The 14664-nt window shown below is 37.4% G+C and overlaps 1 protein-coding gene across 2 annotated transcripts in view; it reads left to right on the top strand.

Moving 5' to 3' along the window:
- SLC12A7 (solute carrier family 12 member 7) overlaps window positions 1–12814 on the top strand; it is a 71876-nt gene extending 59062 nt beyond the window's left edge. The window contains exons 20-26 of one of the 2 annotated variants that reach the window (XM_009289784.2): window positions 215–346; window positions 2066–2173; window positions 5168–5281; window positions 7851–8032; window positions 9330–9344; window positions 12073–12206; window positions 12689–12814. In XM_009289784.2, the coding sequence (XP_009288059.1) occupies window positions 215–346; window positions 2066–2173; window positions 5168–5281; window positions 7851–8032; window positions 9330–9344; window positions 12073–12206; window positions 12689–12780 (777 nt within the window). In that variant the 3' untranslated portion in view covers window positions 12781–12814. The remainder of the gene's footprint in view (window positions 1–214; window positions 347–2065; window positions 2174–5167; window positions 5282–7850; window positions 8033–9329; window positions 9345–12072; window positions 12207–12688) is intronic. The other variant, XM_019474756.1, reaches the window with a different exon arrangement.
- The last annotated feature ends 1850 nt before the right edge of the window (window positions 12815–14664 follow it).

Below are 14664 nucleotides of genomic sequence, written 5' to 3'. Positions count from 1 at the left end.
GCTGCCCAGGGAAGTGGTGGAGTCCCCATCCCTGGAGGTATTTAAAAGACGAGTAGATGAGGCACTTAGGGACATGGTTTAGTGGGCATGGTGGTGTTGGGTCGACGGTTGGACTCGATGATCTTGGAGGTCTTTTCCAACCTCAATGATTCTATGATTCTATGGTGATAGCAATCACTGTGTTACGAATTGTTATAACATATCTTTTTGATAGGTTTGGAGAAAATGTAAAATGCGTATCTTCACTGTCGCTCAAATGGATGATAATAGCATTCAAATGAAGAAGGATCTTCAGATGTTCTTATATCATCTTAGACTGAATGCTGAAGTGGAAGTTGTTGAAATGGTAAGTTACTGCATTTTTTTTTTAGGTGTAACTGAGACTGAACTTGGGAAAATGGATTTAGCATTTTTGAAACTAAGAGATGTTAGCCCAACTATAAAAAGGGAAAGACTGCAGTCCTACCAAGAACAGGAAGTTTTTTAAAGCAATGTTATCTTACCATGTCACAATGCTAGTGTATGTGGTAGTGAGTTTAATGGTTTTGTCAAGTGGAGTTAGCCATTTTGATGTGTTAATGCCTACTTTATTTATGAGGACTAGTCCGTAGAGGTAGTTCATTCAGGAAGGAAAAAGGTTGAATTCTTAGCAGGCAGTGAAATGGAAGGCTGAATGTACTTAATCTAATAATCCATGGCATCCAGCATGAGAGAGGATGAACATGCCTGTCTCTCCAACTGCTGTATGAATATCTCTCTGGAATACGGAATCCCTAGGCCTCCGTGAGAGTATGTCAGTTGTTTTTGGCATTGCCAGCCTCTTTGGCACTGAACGCCATGACAATATAGCTACAGAGTCACAAGTCAAATAGTGAGAAGATTAATTTTGTAACTTTTTTCCCTTTTTAAATACTGGGCGTAAACTGGTAAAGAGGCAGGACTAAAGCTGTAGTCTGTCTAGACCCGCTTTTTTTGGCAACTAAGGAAAAACTTCATTTCCAGCACGCAGAGGTGACTAGCATAATGTCCAAAGACAGACCAAAAAAAACCAAAAAACAAACCACAAGCCCCAAACCCAACCTTTTAAACTCATTCTGAAGTGGGATGAAGAAGATGGGTCAACTGGTTCAAAACTTCTACCGCCACCAGTTCCTGGAATGAATAAAAACAACCTATCAAAAAGATTTATCATGCTAATTGCCCATAAAGCAAATTTTAAGAATCGTTTAAATTACTTAAGAAAAAAATGACTTATGAAAAATTTGGTTAGTATTTGAACCAGGAAGTAAGATAAATCCTTTTATTTATTTATTTATTTATTTATTGTTTAGAGTACTGAATATAAAAGACTAAAATGGTGTGGCAGGTGGAGGTAAAAGAAGATGAACAGCGTGCCATTAAAAAAAGGCTCAGCCTTGGTTGGATTTTGAGCAGAAGATAGTATAGGAAGCGCAATTTATTCTTTTCTTATGTGGATCATATTTAACCTTGAGAATCTTCCAAAAGATAAGAGACATGTTACGAGTCAGTGACAAGACTGATGGCTGCTATAGATTTTTACGTTGTATTTTAGCTTTGAGCTGATGTGAGAATATATGCTGGAGTTCCTTTGTAAATGCTTCTATTTGTGAACACTTCTCACTGGTGAAAGGACAATGTGTTATTTTGTGGCTCCAGACAGTTTTTAAGGAAACAGGTGTGCACGCATGCTCAGGAGGCAGCAATGCAGACCCAGTTTAAATAAGCGCTTTCAACCCTTTCTCACTTCTGCAGCCTAGTTGGAACAGAACAATGGAAAGTCTGTCCCAAGTACCTCAAATTTAGATAAAAATCACATTGATATTGGCATAGTAGGATAGTTCATTGTACGAGATTGCTGTTTGAAGATGAAGCTTTAAGAATGAGGACAGAAATGATTGATCAGTTATATGCTTGGGATTACTCTAATGCCATAAATATATCCATGACTGAAGGAATGCAGGAATGAATGTGGTGCACTGTCTAAACATTGTTCTTTTGAGTAGTACTTTTCTTCTGATGTTTCTAATGCCAATCTCTTTTGCAGTTTGAAAACGATATTTCTGCGTTCACATATGAGAAGACACTTGTGATGGAACAGCGATCTCAGATGCTAAAACAGATGCAGCTATCAAAGAATGAAAGGGAAAGAGAGGTAGGGACTTCGGCTCGGCAAGATGTTCTGTGAAAAATCTGAAAGTAATATTTCCTTGCCATGGCTTCTAATCAGTTTCTAACTAGTCAAAAGCTTTTAAAACTGCATTCTATGTCAGTTTCTCTACAGCAGGTTTCACTTGCAAGGTTAAAATAATGGGGGGAGAGGGGGAAATCCTTTTTTATTTGAACATATGTTTAGAGTTGTTCTTGTTAAGATTAGTGCAAGTACGTACCAGCAAAACATTTGAGCATCAGTGTGGAATATATCCAGAGCACTTCCAAACTTGACATATATCAGTAGCTAAGGCTCATGATTATTCAACTGGGCTGATTAGCTTTGTTTGTGACTTGGTCTTGTTCTGTTCACACCAACTATTTTTTAGTTTCTGCGTTATTTTGAATGCTTTATGTATCAACTAATTGTTGTTTCTGGAGCCAAAATTAGGCTGACTAACCTATGATCCTATGATATCCAGATGGGAATGCTGCGTTTGATGCTCCCCTACCCTTACTAGTCCCTGGTGGCGTTTTGCACGTTGTAGTGGCAAGCTTCATGCAGCTGTATTTTTGTGAATATTTGTAACTGTTAAATCTTTTTCTGTTTTATTTTGGCTTGTGCTTCTACCCCCTCATTTATGCTGTTAACTACCCTGTTAGTATCAACACTTTTTAGTGATGTAAAAGGTATTAAATGCTTTGGCTTTGCTATCACTTATAGTGATTTCCCTCCCATGCCAAGTAAGAGATCTCTACTGTTCACTGCTCACTTGTAAAATAACTAGTATTTGTTCCTTGTGGATTTTTTTGTCTGCTGATAACTGTAACTCATTTTATGCCTAAGCCTTTTTGGTGTTAATCCTACAAGTCCGTGCAGTCCCTTTTTTTGTTTGTTTTCTTAATCTCTCCTTAATATTCTTTTTTCCGTTTCACAGGACTTACTTAAGGTTCCTAAAGATGCCTTGTATTGCTACAACAATGTGCTGCTGTAAATCCTCTTTCTTCTCATCTGCATCATGGTAGTTTTCTTTTGATCTGAGACTGCCTAACACCTTTTCAGTAAAAAACAAGCTCTCCTGTACTCCCTACTCAGTGTTTTTAAATTTTTCTCCTTTCTTTATTGAACACTAGTATTTTTCCAGTGGAGTTTGAGTGATTAATCAATCCACAGTAGGCTTTTAAGGATTTAACTTCCTCATGAGTGCTTTATAAGTAGTCCAAGTATGTAAGGCTCTGTAGTCTATAGCATGTAAATTGTAGTGGAGACAAAAGAATGTCTTCTCAGCTCTATGTGAGTTGGTTGGAATCTGCGCTACTTCAGAGTGTTGTTTGCTTGGCCGTTTTCACTTCTTTCTTCTCCTCCCCCACGTTTGGTGTGGATTTTTTTGGATTTGGTGGTTTGTTTTTTTTCATTACTCACTTTCATCTGAATGCATCACCATTATAGCTTCGGTTTGTTCCTTCATATCAGGCAGGGTAAAATCTGAGACGTTCAAAGTACCGTTGAATTTATTTCATGGTCTGATGTAAAATCCTTAATAGTTCCAAGAGCATCTAGTACTTATTTCCTGCCTTGTCCAAGAATAAAAGCCATATCCGTCTGTTGTTTCTGATTAGGATATCTTAATCTACCTTGTTCTTCTGTATTTTCATCAGAAAATGTTGTTTAGTTATGCCTTAACTTCCTCTGGAGCTACAGGTTGAGTAGATGCACTCAGCGTGCCAGGCCCTTTCTTAATCTGACCATCTCTCAAATGAGCTGAGCCATCGCCTCTAGATGAACTCCAAAACATTTCTCTCATTAGTATCACTAGTTCAAATTAGCATTGCTTTTGTTTTCATTATCTGTCTCCAGTCATTCAAATGTAATCCTGACATTCCAGCTTTGAATGGTGCTTGTAGTTTTGTTTCTTGTTCCCATCAAGGTTAGTATTTTAACCTCACTTTTGCGCTGGTACCTCTTCAGACGAGGTTCAAACCTTCACAAGGAGGAGAATTTGGTTTTGTACAGCGTTCTTTTGCTGTTTCCCTTATAGGCATGCTCTTATCCCTGAGGAATCACCCTCACCCTCCCCTCTTCTGTCACTTTTTAAAATGGAACTTCATTTGATTTTTGCCCCTGGGTTTTCTTGTGGAACTGGGGCACGGGGACTCATCGGATTTTTGTTTCCTTTTTTGAGAAACTTGGTTGATTTTCTTCTATTCGAGTGTAAACATAACACATGCCTGCAAAGCATAAGATCTGCAGACTTAGGTGCAACTGCCAAACTTTTATTTATTTGACTTTGACAACAGCGCTGCAAAGATGAAAGAAAACGTAGAGCCTCGTTCACTTCCTTGCCGCCCTTCCTGGTGGTGGTTGGCTTCCTTCTCTGGCTAGCCCTGACTAATGACTGTTGGGCCAGGCCGTGGTATTGTTGGAGCTGTGAGAAGGCGGTCATCCATCCCTCCGCTACTTTCTGTTGGGTTGTGCAGCGGAAGTGCTGTTGTGCAGATTGCTGCTGCTAGGTAAGATTGGCAGAAACGTGGGTGCATGTAGGTGAGGACCACAATTATAGTTTGTGAATCACTGGGAAATACATCAGTGTTTAGAGTTGGAAAGCAGCTTTCTCATCTGCTTAAGTTTATTTTCAATACTTTTGATTGTAACTGAATAAAATCAATTCATCTGAATCGTCACATATACGAAGGGATGCGACTCTCACAAACAAGTGAATATTTGAGGTTCCCATACAGACTAAAGGATTCAATTCACCTCATGTTTTCACAAATCTCTGTAAAGAGACTTCATAACTAGCTGCTGAACATTTCAAAAGAAGCCCCATTAGTATATGTAAAAAAATGACATGTTTGTGAAAATAAACCAAGTTTATAACAAGCTATGATACCAAATCTTATCTATTTAAATTAAGACAATTTTTATTTTGAATAATATGATCACCTGCTTTTTTCTGTAGACTGTTTTTTTTTTGTCATTGGTAACCTTTTTGTCCAGATTCAGAGCATCACTGATGAGTCTCGAGGCTCAATCAGAAGAAAAAGCCCCTCCAGTCCACAGTCCATTGGCCAAGATGCGCAGGCACTGCTGACTGATTATCGAGAGGAGGAGGTAGTTAGACATAGTACTGGCTAGATATATTTTTCTCATTGCAACACTTTTTAAGTGCCACTATTGCAAATTGAACTACAAATGAACAACTTGATCATTCATTGTTATGGAACAGTTCTTCATAAATTTTAATTTTACTATTTTTCTAAGTTCATTATCTTACCCTATATTTCTTTTCTCTAGATGATGCTTCTGCAACATGAACTACATCCTATTTTTCTCACACTTATTTTCCATAAAAGAAACACTTATGTTTCTGAGAGTGCCTGTTTTTCTTAAAAGCCAGAAGCAAAGCTACTTCTCTGCCTTCTATCTCTTAAAACATCTTAATAGTGGGTGTTTCATTAATAAGCATATTCCATGCTTTCACAAAGCATTGCCTTCCTTTATAGTTCCTATATTGAAGTACTGAAGTGTCTCAGAGACCATATAGATATACTAGGGTTTTTTTAAGGAGATTCTATGCTTATTGACAAGCCATTATTAACCCATAAATGTCACTACTACTTTCTGAATGGTGAGTTTGAAAGGAAATGGATGGATGTAATCAATGGTTTTAGTGTGCACTTGAAGTGTTGCTCATATCTAAAGATGTGTAGCGTAGTTGGTAGAAATGCTGTATACCTTTGTGTTTCCCTTTCTTCATGAAGTATGAGAAGACCATGTTGTATTTCATGTAATTAATTTGGTATCAAAATAGCACTAACAAAAATGTGCTTTTGTTGTCTTTGCATTTTTATAAACGTGTACTATAGGTCTAGAATTTCTCTTGGCCTCACTGTCTTTCTAAAAATGGTGAACTTTCTTCCATTAAAGCATAGTTGTACTGAACTCATCCTATTATTGTTAATTTGAAATTTCAGTCCATTGGGTACTGCTGTACGGCATGTATAGTATCTGCATGTATTTGTTAGCTTTTTTCCATTCTCATGATAGAACTGTATTCACAGTAACTTCTGATTTGTAGTCTTGACTCATGATTTAATCTTCTGGGGAGATATGAAGACCATCAAACAAATAGATATTTATGTGAACCTCAGAATTGAACTCTAGGATTTGGGAATCCTCAAGGATAGAGATTAGGGAAATAATTTAGGAAAAATACAGAAGCTCTTAGGCATTTAAAAACAGCTGCAATTACAGTTTGTGAACCACTAGGGGAATCGCTGTAAAGAGATAGAAAGTAGTTTTCTCATATGCTTTGATTTTATTCATGCTTTTGACTGTGACCTGAATGAAATTGATTCTTCTGAATCATCACATGTGGAGGGACATGACCATCACTAACGTGAATAACTGAGGCTCCCAAATGGAACAGGAGCTTCAACTCATGATTTAACAAGTCTCTGAAGTAACTTCGTAACTGTTAAAGATCTTAAAAAAACAAACAACCCCAAACAAAAAAACCCCCCAGCCAACCAGCAAACAAAAAAACCCAAAAACCCCACACACACCAAAAAAACCCCCAACCCCCCCAAAACAGACATTCATTCATGATTTAACAAGTCTCTGAAGAAACTTCGTAACTGCTAAAGATCTTAAACAAACAACAAACAAAAAAACCCCCCAGCCAACCAGCAAAACCCAAAAACCCCACACACACCAAAAAAACCCCAACCCCCCCCAAACAAAAAACCCCAACAAAAACAAAAAACAAAAAAACCCAAAAACCCCACACACACCAAAAAAACCCCCAACCCCCCCCAAAACAGAACACCCCAAACCACAAACAATCCTCCCCCCATACCAATTCACTTATGATTTTAAGAGTCTAAGGTACTGTATTTGTGTTGCTTTTGATGGAAATACAGAAGCCTATGGACAGAGTATTATGAGGGGAAGTAAGTAAGTAAATAACATGTGTTAAATATTTCTTCCTTCTTTCCTCAAGAGCAGCAAGGGGAATGGGAAATGGAGAAGACAGAAGTGCGTATGCACGTGGGAACAACAATATTGTGTTCTTAGAGTTGTGATTTGAGTTTCTGCTACTATAAGGGAAGAAAAGGCCCCTTCATGGTTAAACTGACTGGCTTTTGTTATGTAATATGCACTTGCATTCATAAATCTAATGGAACGTAGCTAGCCTCCAATTCAGCCAGTCCAATGTTGTGTTACTGGCATTGTGAGAGTCATGTTGGTAGTTCAGCTAAAGGCATGTGAAATGGACAGTGTGTACGATAGTATCTGAGAAAATAACAATATAACTGATGAAGAATGAGAGCACTGGCTTTCAAGTCTTTCACTGGCAAAACCCCCTGGTGTTAATAAAGTACCCTCAGGTTGGATTCAACCTCACTTTAGTTCATGACAAAGATAATGTCCCAGCCCAGATGTAATCCTGCAAATACGAACAAATAACTACATTTCTAAAAGCAGTTTCATTTCAAGCAGTTTCATTTCATGCTGAAGTCAAAACAGTCTGGTATTTGTTCACAAAGTAAGGTACATTTTTCTGTATCTTCTTTTGTTCCACTGCTGTGAAATTCCTTTTCAAAATTCTAATAGCGTGTAATCTACAAATGCTCTTTTTGGCTGAATCTTGGGGTGATTTTTTTTGTTTTGTGGCTAGGCTCAGCTGATCCATGACAGAAACACTGCCTCGCACTCAGCTCCAGCGGTCAAAGCAAGTGTGGCTGCTGCTGTGCCGGAAAAAGTGCAAATGACCTGGACTAAAGAAAAGTTTGTAGCTGAAAAGCATAAACCCAAAGATTCAAATGTGTCTGGCTTTAAAGATATTTTCAACATGAAGCCGTGAGTATACATTTGGCGTTTGGAGTTTTGTATTTGATTGCATGTATTTTAATGTGTGGTTTTTGTGGTGGTGGTGGTGGTCTAGGTTTTGGGTTTTTTTAGGAGATTCAGGTTTATTTAAAGTTGAGTACAAACATGATTTTTTCCATGCACTTCACTTCAACGCCATCCTTATGAAACCTAGCATTGACTTGAGTGGAACAGCAATGACTGTACAGAGTCATTCACAAGAATGTTGTGAATGAAGCTTAAATATGACAGATGTCAAGCTGTAAACGCAACTTCTGGATTGTACCAGAAACCATATATGTTAAAATGCTTAATGATAACTTCTGTTTTTTCTCTCTTCCTGTGGGTAACAAATTACTGTGTATCATTTCCCCATCTCATTTATTGTGTTCTGCTGGGGTGGAGGGTCTACCAAAGAAGCAGATAGACTCTTCCAAGATATTTAGCTTATGTTGTGGGTTTTGGGTGGAGTTTTTTTGGGTGTGTTGGTTTGTTTGTTTTTCTTTTTCTTTTTTTTTCTTTTGAAATGGACATTCGACCCTCATCCTGTAAATTAAAGCAATATAAAATTTGTGCTTATATATATGTCTTGTTATATTAAGTATTTCCTGTTGAAGTATTCCTTAATGTCTTTTTCTTAAATAGAAGTCACTTAATAGATAAGAGCTACTGCCTGTGTCAAGCCTGATGTAGTAGACACAAAACCAATGACAAAGACATCAGCTTGTTTACTTCCTCGTGTTGTGATTCAAGCACAAACATGCATCTTTTCTGAGTTCTGGAAGAATGCAGTTATAAGCATGGCCTAGACTATTTTCTGCACGTGCGTGAAGCACGATGTTAAGGGAAATTTTAATATCTAAAGGAAACCTATCTTAAATCTAGGACTTGTAGACAGTAGAGTTAGAAGGTACACTTAGAATCAGCACCTTAAAATCCTAAGTTGTTTTGTGGATTTGCTCTGAGCTCTTTAGAAACAGTTTGCCTTCTGCAAGTTCCAAACATCTTGCTCTCACTCTAAAGCACTGTTTTTGTTCTGGGCTGCATTATACTCTAATTCTTAGAGGGTTTTTTTGTGAATATCTTGGAAATATTTCCTATTACTTCTTCAGAACTGTGCAAGACGCAGACTTCTGATATTATTATTTTAAAACTACTGTATGTGGTTGGGGGTGGAAATTACAGTTCAAACTTGGTGTGCCTGTACTATATATTAATATTGTTAAATTAAAAATGTACCTGATGGCATAAATATTTTTTTCCTGTGCATTGCTTCCCTTCCATGTAGAGAATGGGGAAATCTGTAAGTCTGAATTTTGTTTCGCTTGCAATGTAGGCTGTGTTCCCTGGTTCTTGTGGTCTTGTACATTGTGTGCATGTTTCCTAAATCATGATTTGCGTTGTGTGTATTCTTTTTTACCTTGTTTTATATACTGTGATTTAGCATTTATCAATGAAAAGTATTCTTCTTTGTGACTTGTTAATGTTTTCTTCTAAATATTATCGACTTTCCATTCAAGGTAAGTCACAGAACATGTATTTTAGTTTCTGTAAGAACGTAAAACTTGACAGTACTCTTCTGCACCAGTGTAATATTTAGTTTTCTAATTAATTACATTTAAAAGTGAATATATTTTTGTTCTAGAAAAATAGCCCCTGTTGTGATATAACTACTTGGACAATAAGGATGAATTTGTTCTCAAAGGGAACTTTCACATTTCATCAAATGCCAGTTCTTGCCTCCCTTCTACCAACTCATGCATGTGTACAAATACCATAAATTCAGATATGCATTGGGTATGACAGCATACAAAAATGGGACACTACATCTCTACTTGTTCTTGGGTGGAACCAACTTGTGACTGCTGTGCTTTTTTTTTTTTCAGAGCCCACTGTTGTCTTCACTTTGTCTGTTTAACAAATTGAGCTTCTTATGAAAACTTAGAAAGCTTACTTTGTGTACCATGTACAATTTCAGTTCTACTAGTGCTTGAGGGCTAAATGGAGTTAGTCAGCCTGCATTCACATTGTACACAATTTACCTTTAGCCTTTATTTCAGTGCTGAATTCTTGCCCACTCCATCACAAATTTACACCCTCCATATTTGCCCTGCATTTTATCTTTAGTTTAACAATGTTTCTACTTCAGTATTTATACACCTCTTCAGCTATATACTCTTGCCTCTCCTTCATAGTTGTTCTTTGGTCTTCTCAAGCTGCTGTTCTGCTTCTGAAAAACAGAGCTTCAAGTATTCTTTTGTTCCATGTATGGTTTTTGTAGAGTTGGTTCTTAGGACAGATGGCTGCTGTGACAGAAAATCCCCCAGGAGGGACTGAAACTCAGTTTTGGAAATGTCATTGTCTTGGGGGGGGAAATGCGGAGGGGAAAGAAAGAAAGAAGGAAAAAAAAAAAATTCCCCCACATTGTCTTTCCCACTCAGAAAAAAAAAAAAAAAAAAAAAGAAAAGGGACTTAGTAGAACACAAGTACATATGCTCCCAGCATTCTCCATCTGTCTTGGTCCCTTATGTTTGAATGAACCTGTATCTGGCTGCTGTTCTCAACTCCACACATATTTTATATAATCTGAGGGTAGTCTCCTGTTGCTAGAAGATTCTAGGATTAAGTATTGGTGTAGTCCCCTGAAATGACCGCTGGTAGTAGAAAAAGTTGTGCGTTTCCTTTCGTAAATTTCAGCCTCCTAAACGTTTTTCTTTTGGGAAAAGAGCTCTCATTAATTTCTATTGTTTACTTGAGCTGAAACAGTGCTGGGGTTTGTGCTGTAATTTTGATTGCTGTTAGTGGAATTCAAAAGACGCCAGACTTTATCAGGCGCTTCAGAGGATGTCTTATGTCCTGCTGCTACTAACCTGCCAGTCCTATCTCTGCCATAGGACAGTATGTGAGCCCAGCTGAGCAGGGTACAGTTGTGCTTTTACTGTGAGACCACTAGTTACAGTGCTAAGAAAATTGCACAGGATATAAGTGTCTTATATCAGCATACCAGTATCTCTGTTCTTGAGATGTGCTGTCACCCCGTGTTCTGAGGTTCCCTTTGAAATGACTCACTTCACTTGTAAAGAATCTACTTTTGGGCAGTGGATCTTTTAGATAAATGGGCTTAGGTAGAGTCTGGCTATTTCTGTTGCACTCTATCATATGACTCATTTCCAGTCTTGGCTAGTTTTACACAGGTGGCAGTTTCTCAGGAACTATAAAGAAACTGTTCTTTTGCTTTGTTCTGAAGAGCAACTAAATCATCGAAGGCAGATCCTAAAGTAAGGAAATCTCTGAAGTCCTAGCAGTTTCTTCCTCTTGCGCACAAATTTTACAACGATTATATTTGTGGACACAACAAGCAAAGCATTAGTTAATATTGATAATGTAAGGGGAGAGGATCAATTTCAGTTCATTGCTTACTGCCTTACTCTCATAACATGAGAAACTACTATTTTTTTTCATAAAGTCTATGCTGTTTCTGAATTTTCTTCACCAGGCTTATAGTAATCTTGTAATGTTTCCAAAGGAGCATGAGGGAAATCTTGTACTGTACAACATAAATGCGGTAATCTTTCCATTGCATTCCTGTAATTCCTTTGTTTGGAATTTCTTGTACAAATCCAGTTACTCTTTAAATAATTCAATAAACTGGATTCTCAGTGTTTTTGAACAAACTTAATTTCTATTGAATTCTTAATTTAAATTAATTTCTATTGAAGTTGAATTTCTATTGAAATTAAGTTTTTGCTTCCACTCTGTAAAAGATAACTGACAACTGGAAGATTTGTGCATTTTGTAATTCGGCTTAGAGCTGCTTGAATTTCAGAGTTAAATGTTCTTTTCAAAGGAAAAAAATCTTTTAAACCTAGGTATTGCATTTTCTCAAATTTATTTTGAATGTGTGCAAATACTGGTGTCCATGAAAATAGCTTATTCTATGTGCATATAGATTAAATTTATAGAATCAAATGCATAATGTATAATTCAAATAAGTATTGTGACATACTTAAAAATGTTTGTTTGCATGCTAGGAATCAGTCAAATGTGAGAAGAATGCACACTGCTGTGAAGCTCAATGGAGTAGTGCTTAATAAATCACAGCATGCTCAGCTAGTTCTCCTGAATATGCCTGGACCTCCTAAAAACCGAAAAGGGGATGAAAACTGTATCCTCTACTATATTGCTTCCATATTTCTTGAAATCGGAGTTTGATTTTTGTGATTGTGCCATTGTCTACTTGTCAGGATAACCATTAGTAACCATGGTAAGAATAAGTTTTGTCTTTTAGAAAACAACTTTTGATTTCACAGAGTTTTAAGAAATGTTGATAGTGGTGAGGTTTGTTTTTTTTTATTGAATTGATGTAAAGCATTCCTCAATTTTGAACTTATTTTATAATCTCTATTTTTATCTTTTCTGTAGTTGAGTAGGGCAGAACAAGAAATCTCCCCCACCACCACCAAATTAGGCCTTGCTTCCACTTGAGCAAGCAGGTGGATTACATCATGTGACAGTAAAGGATGACACAGGAAAACTCCTTGATGAAACTGTTGAACTTTGATTTTTTGCATTATATGTCAGACTTTTTGAGAGATTAGTGGCTGTTTTTCTTTTCTGAATAAATTCCTTGACTTAATGATATTTCAGACATGGAGTTTTTGGAAGTTCTGACAGAAGGTCTGGATAGAGTTCTCCTGGTCCGAGGCAGTGGACGTGAAGTGATCACCATTTATTCTTAACCTGTTTGCACATTTTGTTCAAACCTGCCCCCCCCTCCCCGCCCCAAATAAGAAAACAAAGTTGTTTGCCATAATTTGCGCAGCTTCATTAAGAGTTCTAGTACATTGAAAATTACCTGCAAGCTGAATCTTCTGATCATGTGTTCTGTTTTTTTCTATTAAAAAGTTATATTTAAATTATATTTTAAGAAGATAGGTTTATGTAGAAAATGTTTCTGTAGTGAATTAATAAATGGCGGATGGGTTAGGATATTTATATGTAGCGTATTCTGACACTTGTTAAATTGTGGTGAAACACAAGAAAAGAGATGGTAAGGCAATGGTGTTTTTAAACGTATAGAAATGTAAGCAACTTTTGATGATTTTAATCTTTGTTCTGCATCTAAATAAAAAGGGAAAGGTTTTAGAAAAAGTTGGCTTTCTCCCTTACCAAAATGCTGCTATGTTGCTTCTGTTGGGATTAGTCCTGGTTCAGGAAAATTCATTCAGAAGTGTATACAACCACTCCAATTTGTCTATTATGTGCATAAAGTGTTTCCCTGAAGTTCCATGATTTGCCACACTTGTTTTAAATAGAGAATGTTATTTAAAATACTTAGTCAGGTAGCTGAAGGCTCCAGGTGACAGTAAGAGTAAACTGACAAGTTATGTGGTTTTTTTTCATGAGCTACTAGCAGTTATAGTATATTGCACATTTATACCAGTGAAACCTAAGAGCATCCAACTCATAGGAAGGCTATGATGCAGTAACGCCACCTGGTTGCAAATATAACTGTAACAATTGATAAACCGCAGTGAGTTGGTTAATGAAGTGCAGTCTCTTGTTTTCAAATATGTATATTTTGAAAATGTTGTACGTATGTGCTGCTGTTTAAAATAAAATCTGCTTTTCTGAACTGAACGAGCTCTTAAGTGTGTTTCGTTTGAAATTGTTGAACAACTTAGTTTAGGTGCTCAATAGAAACTTTTTGCTTCTGTCAGAATTCTGCCCCTTTTCAGACACTCTGTGTTTAGTTTTGTAAATGTTGTTTAAGACCTGAAGTGTTTGTTGGGTATCTGTAGATTGTTCTACTCTAAAAAGAATGGTTTTATTTAAACATACATAAACTATTCTTTTATAATACAATCAACATCTGTTTCTCAGCCTGGGGACAGCAGTGATGCAGGGCCCAAATACCTGACTAAGCTCAAGGCCAGTGCTTTTATCATAGCTCTCTCAGGCAAAGCAAAACAAAGTTATAAACAGCGAAAGCTGAAAGCAGCCATTACCAGTCCCTGTAGTTTGATGTACAGCAGCAGAGGGAACACAGAAAGATAATCAGATGACCCAGTGAACTTCAGCTGGCTCTTAAACACTGCTGGGGCACACCGAAAGGCACTTGGAAAGGCATGCTGCACACCAAAAGGCACCTGTAGACCACTGGGTGTGGGTGTAGGTTTAGGCTTTGGATTAGGATTAGGTTTATGTATAGGCACTCAGAGCTACACTGGGGGCACAGCAAAGGCACTCCAAGGGCCCTCAGGTACAATGAAAGACACATGGAGGCCCTGTGAACTGACCAGAAGGCATCTGAAGGTGCTAGATTTGCACAGTATATCAAGAGCATGAAAAGGCATTCTCAGAACACTGGGGAGAAGAGAAATGTAATCAGATGCCCTGGTGCTCTCCAAATGGCTCTTGGCTTCTCCTGGGACATACTAAAAGGCACTCAGAGAGCCATGATGCAGGACCATCAGCTGGCATTCACAGACAACTGTGGATGGCTTATGGTAAGAGTAATGGTAAAGACTCAGTTTAAGGATAGGCACTCTTCTGATTGAGCCTCGAGACTCATCAGTGATGCTCTGAATCTGGACAAAAAGGTTACCAATGACAAAAAAAAA

The sequence above is a fragment of the Aptenodytes forsteri genome, unplaced genomic scaffold, assembly GCF_000699145.1.
Source record: "Aptenodytes forsteri isolate BGI_AS27 unplaced genomic scaffold, ASM69914v1 Scaffold234, whole genome shotgun sequence".
In the NCBI taxonomy this organism is placed as follows: domain Eukaryota; kingdom Metazoa; phylum Chordata; class Aves; order Sphenisciformes; family Spheniscidae; genus Aptenodytes; species Aptenodytes forsteri.
This window is presented reverse-complemented; position numbering and strand designations above follow the sequence as displayed.